General features: G+C 40.6%; 1 protein-coding gene across 1 annotated transcript in view; it reads right to left on the bottom strand.

Annotated features, from left to right (window-relative positions):
• acss3 (acyl-CoA synthetase short chain family member 3) overlaps positions 1–16,883 on the bottom strand; it is a 39,366-nt gene that overhangs the window by 3,477 nt on the left and 19,006 nt on the right. Inside the window, exons 9-10 of the mRNA XM_075471563.1 lie at positions 14,660–14,763; positions 116–211 (exon numbers count right to left, since the gene is read on the bottom strand). Of these exons, the coding sequence (XP_075327678.1) occupies positions 116–211; positions 14,660–14,763 (200 nt within the window). The remainder of the gene's footprint in view (positions 1–115; positions 212–14,659; positions 14,764–16,883) is intronic.

Genomic DNA, 16,883 nt, shown 5'->3' with positions numbered 1-16,883 from the left:
AACCTTCTTAAAACCTAAAAAAAAAAGCAAAAGATTATGAATTCCAAATTTTTTTTCCCCATTAAATGATAATAACTTCTGTTGTTTGTATTCACTGTTGATTGGAGTCTCTTACCATTGTAACCTGGAACTGGTTTCCCAGCCTGGCCTGCAGGGGGCGTGAGTGAGTTTCCCAAACCAATACAGGAGGATGTAATGGCCGAGCCAGTTTCTGATGAGACACAAAGAGATATAGGTTCATTAAAATTCATAGCTCATACACATGAGGGAAGACCCAGCACAATATTTCTGGATTTTTTTCAGCTGGGAAACAATTGTATCGTTGTAATTCCCAAAATGCAAATGTTAAACCCTTTAATAATGGTCCGATCTAAAGAGCCTGGGTGGTATTGTGTTGCTTTGCCTCTGTGAGCAGCATTAACCTACATTACGCAGAACTATGACAGCTCCTATGGGCTCCCCCTGATTCCACCATGCAACTATGCTCCATTTACAGCAAAGACTTGCCTGGCAGGCCTGATCGCCCACACAGCAAAAGGAATAACAGCATCAATCCAGCTCAGCGGGAAAGATTACATCAGACAGAGCAGCTGAGCGGTCCAACATCAGCATCTGTCTTCTGTGTTCAATCCAAAAACCTTGTCTGTGAAGAAACAGTCCTCCCTTTCAATTAGTGGGTGCTCAGTGGTTCCTCAGCATGAATAAAAAGAACAAAGCCTGTATTTGTTTTCATTTTCCGAAGCAAGATATAGCAAGAATTCTGACAAAACTTAGCTTCTGATTCCAGTACCATGTAAACAATCTTTTCCTTCATGCTGTTGGTACAGGATGCGAGATTAACCTACATAGCTTAGCTTAATTTGCGGTTCAATTATATACATTAAATGTGTCATATTTCGATTAGAACAAATACATGAGCTTATTTGTTTACCAAAAAAAGCCCATTCACGTGCTCATTTGCTGCTGTATTTCTTCAGTTACTGTATATAAAAAGTGTGCACAAACTGTGCCACTCGGTAATCAGTCTATTCTATAGGAAGTGCATGTGGTGTGAATAGGTTTCTGTTGGCGTTTTCCAGAGAGTATATGCAGCAAAACTAAATTAATTTCTTCTTTAATAATATACACTGGTAATGCTGCATTATTTTCTGAGAGGGGGAAAGTCAATAGGAAAACATTCTAGCTTACAAGACAGCTATAAAAATGTCAACTCGGTCGATACAGCGGAAGTATGAAAAACGGAGCCACACATCTCTAATTTAACATTCATTAAAAGCTACAGTTTGGAAGGACTCCATCATGGTTACACACCCGTCACTTAAAGCCTAAAAGACTGGTCAGAAGAGGAACAGTCACCACCAAAATCCATTTGAAACCAACGAAGAAAATGTAATATGTAATAATGTAAGATGAAGTTGTTGAACTGTAATACCATGACTGTAGTCTGTCCCACCCCTGATGCTCTTCATCTTGTTGTTAAACTCCAGTAATGCCCTCCGTGTCATCTTCACCACTGACACAGCGCTCAGATTGAAACTTTGGCCAAAGAGATGTTCAACATGAACCAAGAGAAAATGACTTCAAGCATCTCCCATCTACTTTCCTTTGATGTGGATATCATCTATTATCTTCCTGCTGCTAAAAACAAAAACACAAGCGGAAACATAGAAAGATATCTTATAAAGACATGGGCTCAGGGTTGGTTAAGTTATTAAATGAGAACAAGATGGAGGAATGTGGGTTCTGTATCTGAACATTATTCAAAAGGCCTCTGAAGGCGTTGGTACCATAAACACTTTAAACTTATTATCTAAATTAAACACACTGGGGTAAGTGTTGGGTCCAATGGTGTTCCACATGCCAATCCCAGAATGCTCTGAATGGGCAAGGTGAAAAACTGGAAGGGATTATGAAAAACGTACACCAATATTTGGCATCCTGTCTTAATGGTCTGAAGTAGGGGTGCGCGATCTGACGATATAAAATCGTGACTGGCGAGGAAGAGTGGAGAATCGCAGGCGATCTACCAAATTAGAGAAACCGTATAGATCGCCTTTGCCAATCAGCGCAATGATTTTTTTATTTATTTTTTTTAAAATGCTGGTTCCCGCCGATGCGGCAGCCGACGAGCTGGTGAAAAAGAGGAAATCCACCTCTGTAATTTGGAATTGGTTCGGGTTTTCTTCTGCCCTAACCCACTGCTGCTGGTCCACATCAGGAATGGGAACAGCAGCAGCGGCACCAGCCACAGCACGTCCATAGCGGCGCACGGGAGAAACTCACGGCCAGCAGCAGCACTCTCGGGTCGGATGAGGAAACCGCTAGCACGTAAGCTAACTATGGTGCAAGAGAAAAGGGATGCACCGCGACCGTGACAAACATTACACAGTTGAAAAGTATTCCTTTAGGGCGCTCTGGTGATGGCAGTGCGTGACTGTGGCTGCAGTAAATGAACATGCAGCGTTGCTCATCTGTTGCTAAATGGCATCATGAGGTGGAGTCAAGTCGTCATCAGTGGTTCGTTTTTCTATTTCCGGTTGCTTCACTCTCACTGTGTCAGATGTCATTAATTAGATCATTATTTTTCATCTTGAATTGGGTTACAGTTGAATTACAATGTGTTGATTGCCAAATTCTTTCTTTTACTCCTTAGCTCTTCTGTGGTTCAGCATGTCGACTTAACTCTACTGTAATTGTTTTTTTTTTTTTTTTTGGATGGAAGATCGTGATAAAAAAATCGAAATCGTGATTTTATGCAAAAAAATTGTGATACAACATTTTTTTCCATATCGCCCACCCCTAGTCTGAAGTCTAAGCTGCCAACTCTGATTTTGAATTATTTCTTTTCTGCTTAAAGGTAGGGTAGGAGATCCTGGATTTTAAGTCCAGCGAAGCTGCATTTTGAAAATACACAGGTCAAAAGTCCCAACCCTTTTCTTCACTTTCCCCCCGAAGGCACGCCTCTAGAGTACATGAACGCGCACGAAGGTGCACGAGCGCTGTTCTGACAGCAAGCATCGATCGTTGCTGTATTTAGTATATAGTTTATGCTAACTATACGTTTAATAATGCTAGGTGCTAGCCAAGCTGTCTCTAGTTTAGCTTCCTGCCAAGCTTCTGGACGCATAATTCGTTCACGGAGAAGGGTACGCGCACAGGGGGAAGGAGGGGGAGGGAGGAGCAGATTGCAGTTTGATAGACGGCATCAGAATCCAATCATTGTTAACGGTCCGTTCACAATGATTGGATACTGTTTTTCCTAGATTGTACGTTCTAGAGGCCACTAAAACTTTTCATATTTGTGTCAAAACTTTTAATTAATTGGTTGCAATGGGGGTGTGAAGAGTATTTCAAGCAATATGTAAAAAAAATGTTCCAGAAAAAGATCCCCTACCCCACTTTTAAGAACCCAGACTGACATACTTCCCCTTCTTTAGCTGCCAGGAACACTTCCAGTCTCAAGCTTTGATCAAATGTCTGGTTCACTAGAACTTTGTGAAAGGGAGAAGTTAAGAAACTTTGGGGAAAAATTCTGTAGTAAATGAAAATAACATTTTCATATATCCTGACAAAATAAGCAGCTAATTGAATGTAATCATAAAGCCAGTATTATATCTGCTTTGGAATTTGATAAAATATTGGCAAATCACAATACGAGTCGGAACCCTAAAAAGGGGCTAAAGCGCTCTCATAGCACCAAATAGAGCGTTTAAATCTGGCTGTTTACAACAGGAATGAGAGTCTTCTGGCAAAGATAGAGGGTGAGGGTCAGCCAATAAACCTCAACCTCAAATGAAGACAGACAATACAGCTGGTTGATCCAAACACAATTAAAAAGTCAAGTTAACAGCAGCTGGAATGAAAATGTCCAAACGTGGAAAATAGTTTTTCATTTAGAAGCCAAGTTGAAATCTGACAAAATCCTTCCAATGTTACTATTCTGGTCACATTGTGTGGAGGACACCGAATATGCTGAATAAGAAAGGCAGTCAGCACAGAATGAAACGGGTGCTGTGAAGGAGTGAAAAGAAGAGAAATCCTGTGTGGCACTCGAGTTAAGCACACGTACAGATATTATGAAGACTTCATGCTGTGCGACTGTGTTTCTATCAGGCCGGTGTTGTGAGTCACTTTCACATCTTGAGTCTCTCTCTCGGCTCTGACCTCTGCCTTTTCCATCTTTTACTCCTCCTTCCGTCTTTGCAAAGTCTTTCCTTCTGTACACAAACAAATCAATCTTCTCTTGGCCTGCTGGAGATGAGTCTGGCCAACGAGAGGCATTCTGAGTGTGATAAATGGATTGCGGAAGGGAGGGGTTGTTAGATGACACTCCGGAGCAGCAGAAGTGGCAATGCATGGTATGTTTGAGAAAGAAGGTGTTATCGAGCAGCCTTGCTCATTACTAGTAGAGAGGAAGTGCTGTTCAGAATAAAACAAAACTGGCTCCCTGATCCTGCACACACTTTTCTCTGTGCAAATCCTCAAGCCCTATACTTTTCACTAAGCCAATAAAATAACAGCCGGCTGCTCTTTTACACTTTCTGTAGGGTTTACATGAAAAACTGGTAATGTTGACTAAATGGGCATAGAGCAACATTTTGCAAAATGCACTGGTTGCAAAATAAATCCTCAAAAACCAAACTGACATCAGCACACTCGTTACTTGAATGCAAATCTTTTTGCATCAATGTAAATATTGATGAAATAAACAGTTGAGTGTGCCCCACAGAAGGCAGCTAGTTTTTCACCAAAGACAGCAAAAAATGGCAAACGAAACTATTCATTTACACCTGAGGTACTGGGTGAGAGAATGAAAAAAACGTGTTTGTGCTCGTTTCTTGTGTAGAAACATTTCACAGGCATTTCCGTTGTTCTAAGGTCAGCAGGATGCTGCAGAACAGCCATAGAACATACCACAACAAGGGAAAAATCTAAAATGTCGTCACAGGACGAATTATCAGAGCCATTTTATTCATGTTCCAAAGTTGATCAACATGGAGAAAAAAGAAAAATAAGAAATACAAACAGAAAAGCAACCTGGAAAGTGATATTTTTTGCTTCGTTGAGTTTTGTTTCGTTTTAGTGGGGTAAGTGTGAAGTACATGAGTAATCAGGGTCATGCAGTACAGTGATCAGAGAGCTCTCAGAGAATCAGGAGGCTTTCTGATGGGCAAGTTAAGCTAAAAGCTGCTCAGAGGGGGGCCTTTGGATTGAAAAAGTACATTTTTTACCATCTAAAACAGGTTAAAAAAAAAGCCATGTTGTACATTTTTTGTGACGTCTGCTTCAGACATACATAGACTGGGTTCTGGTTCTTATTCCCCAAACAGACGGCTCTGACTGCAGCCAACTGCAAGTAATACACCGACTGCTCATCGGTATTACACACAATCCCACTACGATAAAGGGGGAAAAAAAGAACCATCCCTTTAATAGATGAAGCTCAGAGGGTGCTCTCTGTATATCGTACATAAGCACAGCAGTGCTTGAGGCTGTCCTGGTGATGTGTGGTTGCTGGGGTAACTTGGTCAGGAGCTCAAAAGATAGGCGACCCAAGGTCATTGTAAAAGACGGGTGTGGTTGTATGAGGAAGAGAGGATGAGGACAGACAGAACAGACTCCAAGCTGCTTGGTGAGATGGTGAAGGGAGGTTTTTCTGTTTACATTATAGCTTTCAGTTTTGCTTTTCCCAGACGAATCAAGAATCTATCATATACAAAATGGCAGTGAGAGAGAAACACCATAAGAGCAACGCAAACGGTAAACTGAATGTTAAGATGATATAAAATAAAAATTGAAGGAAAGAGAAAACAGAAGACAAAGTGCATCTCACAGCAACTCCAAAAGGTTGGTGATGCTGCTTTCCAAGTACAGGTGTGCAACAAAAATGAGAAATAACCCTTAATAAGCACAAACAAGCACACGTCTCATTTGCAATTCCAACTGCAAGGGGAAAAACATGCCCTCCCCTATCAATTCTCGGCATATTCGTTCAGAGCCAAGTTTATGCATACAAATTCTCCAGTTAACTAATGAAGACCCCCATCTTGTGCCTTAAAACGCTCAGCAGACGAATGCAACGATGGCTTGGACAGAATACCAACTGAATTCCCAGATAAGGGAGCCGATGACAACAGCTCCCAGTAAACTACAAATTAACACAATTGTGACACCTCAGCTCTCAGAAATGTAATTACAGGAGCTGGAAAACTGTCTGCAGCGGTGTAATGTGGCACTGTGAGTCATATTAAATAAGTGGAATCAGGGTTTTCTTTTTTTTTTTCTTTTTCTGTATCCTAAAAGTAAGTACACCCATTTATTACGTAAATGAGCGTATCAAACATCTCATTCCTTTGAGGATTCCACCGTCTACAACCATGGGCAGGAATGTACTCTCTTAATAGCCCGCAGTCTCATCAGAAAAGCAGGGCAACAGGTATGCAGCTCATACACTAAAATTAGACAGCCATCAACAGCTAGGCATCTTCTCTCACCGGCATAAACTGTATATAAAAGATGAATGTAGCCAACAGACCAGAAAGCTGAAGCAAATGAGGACATGCCTTTAAGTGCAATACCACTGACGGTCACTCAGCACTGGCTCAACACATTCCAGGAGTCAATTTCTCAATTTTTCCCCACAGGTGCTGATAATGTCATTATCTGGAATCAATGTGTGACACCGAAGAAGTAGCCAATTACCACAAAGAATGACCACGAGGTAAAATGTGGATTTTTTTTTTTTGTTAAAACAAAGCAAAAGTGTGCATTTATACAGCCAAATTCCCAATAAAGCTGCTCTCATTCCCCAAATTTTCCGGTTTCTTTTTCCAGACAACTTAAAACATCAGAAATTGTGGCTGAAAAGTACTCCATTGGAACTTCATGTCAACTCACTTCCGGTATAAATCATGGTTGTATAAATGAAAAATGATAAAAAGACCATCTATCCCAAAAGGGAAATTATAAACCCTTTTTTCTCAAATAATCCAGAGCGTCACAGTATCAGACACCTCCCATACGTGTAAACTGGAAAAAAGTAAGTAAGTAACTGGCCAAGTCGAGCTGCAATTGCAGCTGAACTTAACTGTGCATGTAAACTACATTGTGACAGAGAATCTAAAGTCATCTAATGGTTAAAAAAACAGTTAAAGCTTTTGTCAAAGCTAAATCTAATCAGCTATTTTTCTTGCTTTACTACATCCATAAAGCAGACCACTAAAAAGCATTCTATGAATCATACCACTTAGTGTGATATTCCTGTTGAGCTCTTTGATTTCAAACCAACATTCCTTATTAACCCCCTGATCCTGTGTAATGTTGTCTCTTTTTTTTGAGTTGGTGAATGCAGGGCTGTAAAAAGCCCATTTTTCAGTGAGATGGTTTATTTCAAAGGGGCTGTAAAACTGCCCTTGGCAGACCTTCAGAGAGGAGAGTTTGTAGAAGCCACTCATGTGCCAGCACTACTTTTGGCAAACACTATGCGGAGAAATGGTATTTTCTGCACGTTTGAAAATTAGAGGCAGTAAAGATGGCATTTTTGTTTTCAAGATAATATTATTTTGCATCCAAAGATTAGTGCCCGAGTCAAGAGTATAAAGACAAGTTCAGACAAAGTCAAACAAACAGACAGAAGCACCTAACATATCACTGTAGGCCCACCACCCCCGACTGGTGAAGCAGCCAAACTCTGCCAACTGGAAACACACATTTGTTGCCATGCAACATCCGTGACATCAGCAACGTTCATCATCAGCCCTCTCTACCCCCTACCAATGGCACTTGGGTCTTAAAATAGTGCAGAGATTATTATCAAGTTTCAGAAAGGCAGAAAATATTCCCATATGCACATAAAGGGAAGCGGGCTGGGCTTCCAGTGACATCAGTGGGCTCAGAGATACACATTGTGTGTCAGGGTGCTTTGGCGAGTGGGAATCTTCCAACGGTGTCAAATCATAAAGCTTTGTGTGCATGGGAAAAGAGGATTATAAAACTAAAGGTGGACTGATGAGGAAAAAAAGCAGGGAAGAAAAAACACTAATAAGGTGTCTCTGCGGATGAATGGGGATGACAGGGGGAGGCAGAAAAATTATTGAGTCTACTGCAGATGGGAATAAGAAGTACACCCACCACTTCTGCTCTCTATAAGAAAATGAATCTTCACTGCAAAAGCTGAGTGAAAAGTAATCACAAGCCAAATTGGTAAAAATGTGTCACTACTATACAGTGAGCTTGTTGGCGTGATTAAATATTTCCAGCAAAGCGTTGCTGCATGAGTGTGGTGACAAAAAGAAAAATGAAATACCGGCCTGTGTGAGGCGGAAAAATCTTAATGCGTAGTTCTCAGAAACTCTTTCTAAACAACTGGACTGGAGACATGCTTCAGGCTGCGACCTCCCTGTAGCGTACCTCTCTCCAGGATCATGACGAACTGGCCGTTTTGTGTCAGCTGACCTCTCAAATTCTAAAGAGTGCTCTGTTGTGTAACCGTTTAACCAATCAGCTGTGATTCACTGATGGCTGGTAGTTTGTACCTGAAGGAATGGATGGGAAAAAAAACAACTATGGAGGGGATTATGTCATAGATGTTCCGTCTTCTAAAAAGGAGCAAGCAAACACATTCAGTTTGATAAATAAAGAATTCTACAGGAAACATACCCCAACTATACACTGAGGAAATGAAGCGCATATACTTCAAAATTCTGACTCAGGGGCAGCATCTGGGGGGAGGGGCTCGACAGCAAGCTAAAAAGAAACATCTAAGCCAATGACTTATTTTTGTAACTTCATCATAAGTTCTATTTGTCCATCTAATGTGAAGAGAAATTCAGCAGCATGTTCACCTGTAGCCAATAACGAATTCAAAAACTTTCATATTGAATCTCTGAACCCTTATTCAGGGCCTGAAAATAAAAATTCAAATCAGGGTATGCCGCCAACCTGGTACCAGGACTCATAATCCATGCTATTATATCTAACACACTGGGAGTGTGTGCATCATTCCCTTCAACTACTCTTCCCATCATTGCTCATGGGGCCCATATTCCTCCCATCGATTACAGCGTTGAGCTCAGCTGCTGAATATTACATTTCAGTGGAAAAGACTTATGAGCAGCTGCACTTCTGGCTGGTTTTGTTCGATATTTCAGGAGACAACAAAAGGCAAAGCATACAAACAAGAAGAAAGGCAATCATAAAATATTTATAGAAGGAATCCAAATGTGTGAGAGGGCTGAAAATAAACTCACATATTTGAAAGTCAGAAACTCATTGTTGGAGGTTTTTACAAGGAGATTGTGCTTTCTGCGATACACACTTCAGAGTACAGGAGCATAGATGAGGGGCAGTTGTCAAGTTACTACAAAGAGTTGCTGATTATTGCCTGATTGATGAGCTGTGTACTCAGACAGTACCCGGCATCACTCTCAGGGAGTCGACCTGTGAACTTTGTAGCTACATGCAGGAAGGCCACTTATCCTGGCAGGCAAGTACACAGTTCAATCAATGACGTTATCATTGGGGACTTTAAGCAGTGATGGTTGATGGAACAACTACGATGTCCGCAGAAGATCTGAGAGCTGCCCAGGTACTGTAGGGCACATTTCACTAAGCACTATTGCAACTCTTACGCTGTGTTGTAGGCAGATTGTTTTGTAAAGGATTCTGTGTGGACATGATTATTTTTGGGAACGAAGGAGGTAAAAACAGTTCAAATATCTGTGTTTGCGTGAACTTGGCCTTCGGGGATAATAAGGGATTTGTTCGCCTAAACAGATCAAGCAATTCATATTCATATCAGTGTAATTAGCATGTATATGGAACAGGAATACTTATAAAATCAGTAATTTTCACATAGTAAACTCTTGTGTCTCAGGCACCATAGCAACCCTTCAACCGTCACAGTTTTAGGCATCAATTAACAGTTCCCTTGAGTAAACTAAAACATCATAGCCCTATCTTATTGGAATGCAAGCTACCCTCTCTGCCTCAAAAAATAAAGGAATATAGTTACATGAAAGAGCATATCAAGCTGATGTAACTGTCATGTGATCATTGTTTTGTTTTTTCTCTTCTGAGAAGCTGCTGTTAAAAATAACAAAAAGCAGCTGCTGCAAAAACATGGATGTGAAAAAGTTATTCTTTTTCACATCTATGTCCAGTCTGTGACGTCAAAAGAAAAATACAAACTCATGACGATTGAATGAATGTGTAAAACATGGCAGGTTACTGCTGTCACAAATACGGAATACATAAAGAACACCAGAAATCTATTTTCCTTTTTGAAAGCCATAACAAAATACTTTTCAACCGGAGCCAAGAAGACAAATGAGGAGAGGAGGAGAGCACTGCAAGTCAAAAGGAGATCGGGTTATACTCAATGCAACGTGTGCGACGACTTGCTCTCCGAGGAGAGAGAGGATGAGAAAGCAGTTATTGATGCCACGGAATTTGTACTGAAGCTGTAAAGTTGAAAACTGACATATTTATAACAGCAATAGTGGTAGATTTTTCTCCCTTTCTTATTTGAAGTCAAACAGGGTCTGATACAAAGAGAAAGCGAGTGAGATGGGGAGTGACCCGTTCTACCATGAAAAAGTGGTGAACACATTTGGACTGCGGCACGGGCTGCCAGCTGCCAGCTATTGAGTTTAGCAGGGGGTGAAGAATCCAGTGGGGATTTACACATCTAGACAGGAATCAAGAGGGCGCCAGGGTTTTTTTTCTCCAAACTCAATAAATCACCTGGCTTAGATAGCCACAATATGTGACAAGATTTTGTTTTGGAACGTGTGTGGGAAGGGGAGCACTGTGATATAAACACCACTTTGCCCAGTGTAACGAAACCTTGAAGTTACAAAGACAAATAAGGAAATCTCTGTCCAGTTCAACATGTACAGGATGATCAGGTCTTAGTCCAATAATTTACAACAGCAGTCAGATTATTTGAAATGGATGTACAGTTACAGGACTATAGAGTACAATGCACAATAGAGTAAACATATAAATCAAACAGCAGCAAAAAAAAAATGTCAGAATCCTGTGTTTGGCTGTGTGTACTGCTACCTTTTCCAGCCCCTTCAGCTCCCACGCTGCTGATTTGAACCGTAAATGCTCAAAACAATTATGCAACAGTAGAACAATTTATGGATATTTAGATGTACAAACAGGCAAGGGAGGATATTCACAGCCAATATAGTACATTTGCTCATTTTTGATGAGCACTCAGCAATAATCCACAATATACAGTGACTAGCTTTCAGCATTCCCCATTGAATTTACTGATAAATAAATACATATGACGAATAAGATAAATAGACTCGGAGTAGCAGCACGTTCATAAAAAGAGCTCAGTCTTTGCATGAGGTGGAGACGAATACCGTAACCAGATAGTTGCATGTTCCACAATTTGGACCTCCTCACCATGTATGATGCTAGCTTTTAGTTTATCAATATTTTTTCAATGATTGTCAATAGTGTTGCACCGATACCGATACCAGTATCGGGCGGGGCCCTGATCGGCACTAAAATGGTGGTATCGGTGAGTACCAACAAATAGGGCGCCGATACCATTTCCGATACTTGTATGACACTTGACACTCGCTACACTGTGTTGTGATCACTGTGCAGCTATCGCTATTGGCCTGCTCCAAACCAATGAGAGCGGGCCAATAGCCGCTCTTAACCAATGCCGGGGCAGCTTTTTCTATGTGTGAGGAGCAAGATGTCTGGCGACACGGCACTCTGTCAGCTGGGGAGGGTGTCGTTCGCAGTCATCTAGAGCTGCCGGCGACGAAGACAGCTAGCCAGGGGGAGTTTGCAGCGCGAGTGTGAGGAGGGGAGGCTGGGTGCCTCCTGTAGTCAAAACAGGGTCCACGATAGAGAGTGCTGGACCGGCATCACTCCCTGTGCGGTCCTGACAGCGCACTACCAGCCGACAGCCAGTTACCGTCTTCGCCGTCCAGCAAAGCCCCGGGGAGTTGGACGGCGGCACCAGCTCAGACCCCGGGGGAGGGTCTCGACAAGTGGGCGAGTTAAGTATTCCTCTCCTTTTAACTTCGTGTTTTAGTGTTTATGTATAGGTCGGCCTATTGTTATGTGGTATTGATTGGTGGGGTTGCGTGGGGAGGAGTGACGGGTCTGTGGTTAAACGGGCGCCATATGCTGCAGGTTAGCCGCGTGTTTTGTGGTGTGTTGACTCTGTGTGCTGTGTTTAAAGCGTGCCTTAAAGCTAGTGAAGCTAGCCTGACTTGTAGTGGGTTTTCATTCCGTGTGCTGTGTTTAAAGCGTGTCTTAAAGCTAGTGAAGCTAGCCTGACTTGTAGTGGGTTTTCATTCCGTGTGCTGTGTTAAGGGTTAGTCTGTCGTGTGTGTCGCGACCAAGGAAGCCTGCGTTCCCAATCCTTCTCTCTCTCCATTAGATCGGAGCCCCCCACCCCATGTGTTTTATGAACTTGTAAACTAATAAAGATTTAACATTTTACATCCAAGTAGTATGCAGCTCTTCATATATATATATATTAAAAAAAAAAAAAAAAATTTATATATATATATATATATATATATATATATATATATATATATATATATTAATTAATTTTTATTTTTTTTCAAACAGAGTGGTATCGGTATGGTATCGGCCGATACTGCACAGCCAGGTATCAGTATCGGGGCCAAAAAATGGTATCGGTGCAACACTAATTGTCAATGATTAATCCCTTTGTCTTTTGTCACATTAAATTCAAGGAAGTTGTCGTCATAGAATTTAACAAAAGGCAGACAATGCACGTGATCCGATTGTGAGCCTTGAAGAAAAGACACCAAGACAACATCAGCAGAAAACGGATACGAGACAAATGTCCACTTATGTTCCAAAACAGTCAGTGTGCATGTTAAAAAGAAAAGGTAAGAACACAACCCTGACGCCTTTAAACTGAAAGCATGCACAAGTCACCAAAAGAAGAAAAAGCCTTTCAATCTGTGCTGTTGCTGTGATCGGCTGTTAGTGACATCAACAATATAATCTCATGAGATTGACTTGCTAAATCATATTTCCGTAATCTTATAATATCGAGCTCCACGCGCTTCAGCCCGATTGGCCTTTACGGGCTGATCTGCAGTATGATTCCATATTTAACAGATAGGTCGTCTCGTCCAGTATCGATCGCTCATCTGCACAGGCAGAATATTGGAAAAACCAACAATGCATCCCGTTGTGCGCTTTTGCTGAAGATGAGCTCGGTGGCCCATGGGGAGGAAAGCAATTGAACTGAGCGATGTAGGGAGGCATCACATCAACAAGGTGGTATGATGCCTGGATTCAAGCTCCCAAACCAAGATGAGCCCCTTTGCCCATTTAAGAATCAATAGAAAAGAAGGATGACGCAAAAAATATGGCAAAAGCTGCGTCACCAAGATACCAATTGAAACTGTCAACCCGACACACAGCAGCCATCACGTATGACATGTCAACTGTAAGATACAGAATGGGAAAACTGCACATGTGCCTCCAAACTGTCAAATTTGCAACCACTAGACTGAGTTACACAGCATGACTGAGCAAACCGTTGAAACGATGCTTATGACTAACCCGCATGAGCATGCCATTAATCTAAAGTGCAATTTTGTAATCCTGCCCTGAGACACTGATTATGATAATGGGATATCTAAGGAGATACATCCAGATGAAAGCAATCCTCCGCCCTGGCTGATTAACCACAAATTATTCAAATAATGTTTAAGTGAAAAATCCACACAATTACTTCAGTCTATTTTCATGCGTTTAGATTTATTTATTCATTTGGAACTCCATCAGCTCATAAGGATGAGAATTTAAATGTGAAAGTCAAGGCTCGTAATTAGGCAATCTGCATATAAAAAAAAAAAATAAAAAAAAATAAAAAATATATATACTCTGGTTTGAATTTCCACACCTGAACTGATTGTTTTCTTTTCATTACCCTCTTCTCTTTGTTCTTAATTGAGTCCAGCCAGTCGGTGTCATAAAAGATGTGGGATTCATGTCAACTAAAAAGTGAACTCTAACGTAATCAGTCAGGAAAGTTAAGGTGAAAACATTACCATTTTCATTTGAAAGCACCTCAGTTTAATTCGTTCTTTTATTTACCTAATCTCATGTTTACCTTTTTTAAAATATCAACTTAAACGTTTCCTGCTTATTCCTCTGAATTTTATGTAAAGCTTACAGAACTGGTGCACATGATGACAAACGACGACCATTTCTAGTCATCTCACGCTGACAGAACTAAGACATGACTGAGTTTTACAGAGTAAGTTAAATTAACATACAGCTCATGGCTATTAAGTACTTCAGGTCCTTGAAATTTATTCTATATCATATGAACATAATTCCCAAAGTGCTTTTGAACCTGCGAGACTGATGCAATGAAAACTTAGCATATGATGGAGTAAATGTGTGAACAATTATGACCTCAACCATAAAGTCTTTGACTTTAAGTTCGTGAACAGCATTACTCTAGGATTATTTATAGCACTGAGACAAAAACATGCACTGCATAGCTCAGCTTGTAAATTCCTCTCCGATATGCAACGCAGCTGAAACGGGTAATGCTTCAAAGTAAAATGACTCTCCAACTCAGATCTTTCTCATTTCTGTCTTTTGAGATTAAAGGCTTTCCTACCGGTCTGCCACCAGTGATCCAGAACAGGAACTCCGAAGCTCTTCTTTGCCCATTCCAGTGTCTCCACATCACATCGCTCTCCCGCCAAAAATAATGACTGCAACCTGCAAGGAAGCAGAGCACATCCGTCACTCACCTTCAGGAATCATGACAATACCAGGCACTGTGTTCAATTCAGACTCAACAGAGATGAGAATCCGACTTGCGTATGAACCTGCCTGCCCACCGACATGGCACACATGCAATTTGTGTGCATCGCATCTATCAACAGCAAGCGAAACCAATTCATTTGTGAGATTAGCTTGATACACACAAACAATTCAATTCAATTCAATAATACTTTATTTATCCCAGAGGGAAATTAAATGTTGATGTAACTCAATTAAATCAATTCTGAAATGGAAACTATCACAGCAAATATCTGGATGACATTTAGCTGTGAATGACTGGAAACATTTGATCTGAGTCATTTCAGCCAAGTAATGTGAACATAGCATTAATCTCTATAATTTTACATCGTCAAACGAGATGCAAAGACTTACTGAAATGATCAGAAGTACACAACATTGTCCATTTAAAAACTATAGCAATCTAAAGTGAAGTATATCCTGGATAAACCTCATGGATGTGGCCATTTTTCGCCAATCTAACAGTCAATTCAGCGGCGATATTCAGACAGCTGAGCAGCTTGTGAGCTGATATCCTACTTTGTTATGCGAGTTCTGCAAATTGTGATATGAAAACTGGGTCCAATCAGCTGCAGAAATCGGTTAGGTCTATGGCTGACAACTTCTCTCAAAACTCTTGAATGTAACTTTACTGTCTGACAATCTGGTAATGAATCTTCAAGCCAGCTTCTGAATGTGATTGAAGCATCTTTTCATCTTTTTTCCCCCACAATGTGCAGCATCTTGCAACCTGAATAAAGAATCTTTGTATACTGCCAATGACAGTTTGTCTCCTTCCAGAAAATGGTCACACTTCTCAATCTAGTGAGGGTGAATCCTTCTATATACTCATTTCCTTTCCCACAGAGCATAGTCCTGGGCCTACTGCTTTAATCATCATACAACAGTGACCCATTATTTTTTTCCTTCCTCTGAAACCTACAAGCATTTTGACATCTCTGAAAAGTATTTCAAATCCCATGTTGGTCTTCCTACAGTCTGAGTAAGGTCTTACTCTTAAATTTGCATTTATTAGCAGTTTGAAGCAGCTATAACCAATATTTCATAATAAATATGTATAAAATTATAATTTATGACAATATGAAAGGTATGTGTCAGAGTGAATAACCTTCAAACAATGTGATCCACTGTGATCGGAGCTTTTCAGATAGCTCTGAAAAGCTTCATGCAGCTCCTCCAAATTAAAAACCTTTAAGTACAAGCATAAACAAGCAGGCAGATATACGTACACCACATCAAGGTTCTTTGACTGATAAGATGCTATGAAAAACTTCTTCCAGTAAATGCCTTGACTGCACCAATATATAAGAAGTACATCCAGCCACAGGACTGAACAGTTTAGCATCATTCATGTCAGATTTTGCCCTGTGGGACCGAAGCAAAATAAATAAATAAAATAAATGATTGACTTACAGACCTGATAGGTGCATTTTGTTCCAGCTAAAACCCATTCCATCACCACTCACTACACTTTTAGTCAGTCAAAGAGGATTAAGATTGTCTGTGGTGTTCAGGTTTTCTAATGAGTTCAAATGAAGTGCAAGCTGGAATTCAAGATGTCACTTTGACCTTAGAAACCGCAGTGAAAGGGCGACTGTTTGGCCGCTTCTCAAGCCAACAGACCGTGCACTGAGTCAGTAATAGTTAGCGTTAACATCTGTGCTCTCTTTAAAGGAAGAAATGTTGCTTCCGGTAAGAATTAACAGTGATTTATAGAAATTAAGCACCTTCAATTAAAAAAAACAGTGCTACCTTTATCCTGACTAACTCTGGTGGTTATATGTGAAGATAAAGCACAATAATAACAAGTGGGCTCTAAACTATAGTAATAGTTTGAGCACTAAGACTATTGTCATGGCAAATACTCTCTTAAAAAAAAAAAAAAAAAAAAGAAGAAGAAAATGATAACTATTCAGCCAGGCTAGGTTTAAGAAATAAGGCCACTCGTGCTGCAGTTCCCTCTGAAATTGGTTTGGCAAAGTTGCTGTAATAATGAAACACTGACAGAAGCAAAGAACACTACAGCTGAAGACGTG

The sequence above is a fragment of the Odontesthes bonariensis genome, chromosome 8 (assembly GCF_027942865.1).
Source record: "Odontesthes bonariensis isolate fOdoBon6 chromosome 8, fOdoBon6.hap1, whole genome shotgun sequence".
Classification (NCBI taxonomy): Eukaryota; Metazoa; Chordata; class Actinopteri; order Atheriniformes; family Atherinopsidae; genus Odontesthes; species Odontesthes bonariensis.
This window is presented reverse-complemented; position numbering and strand designations above follow the sequence as displayed.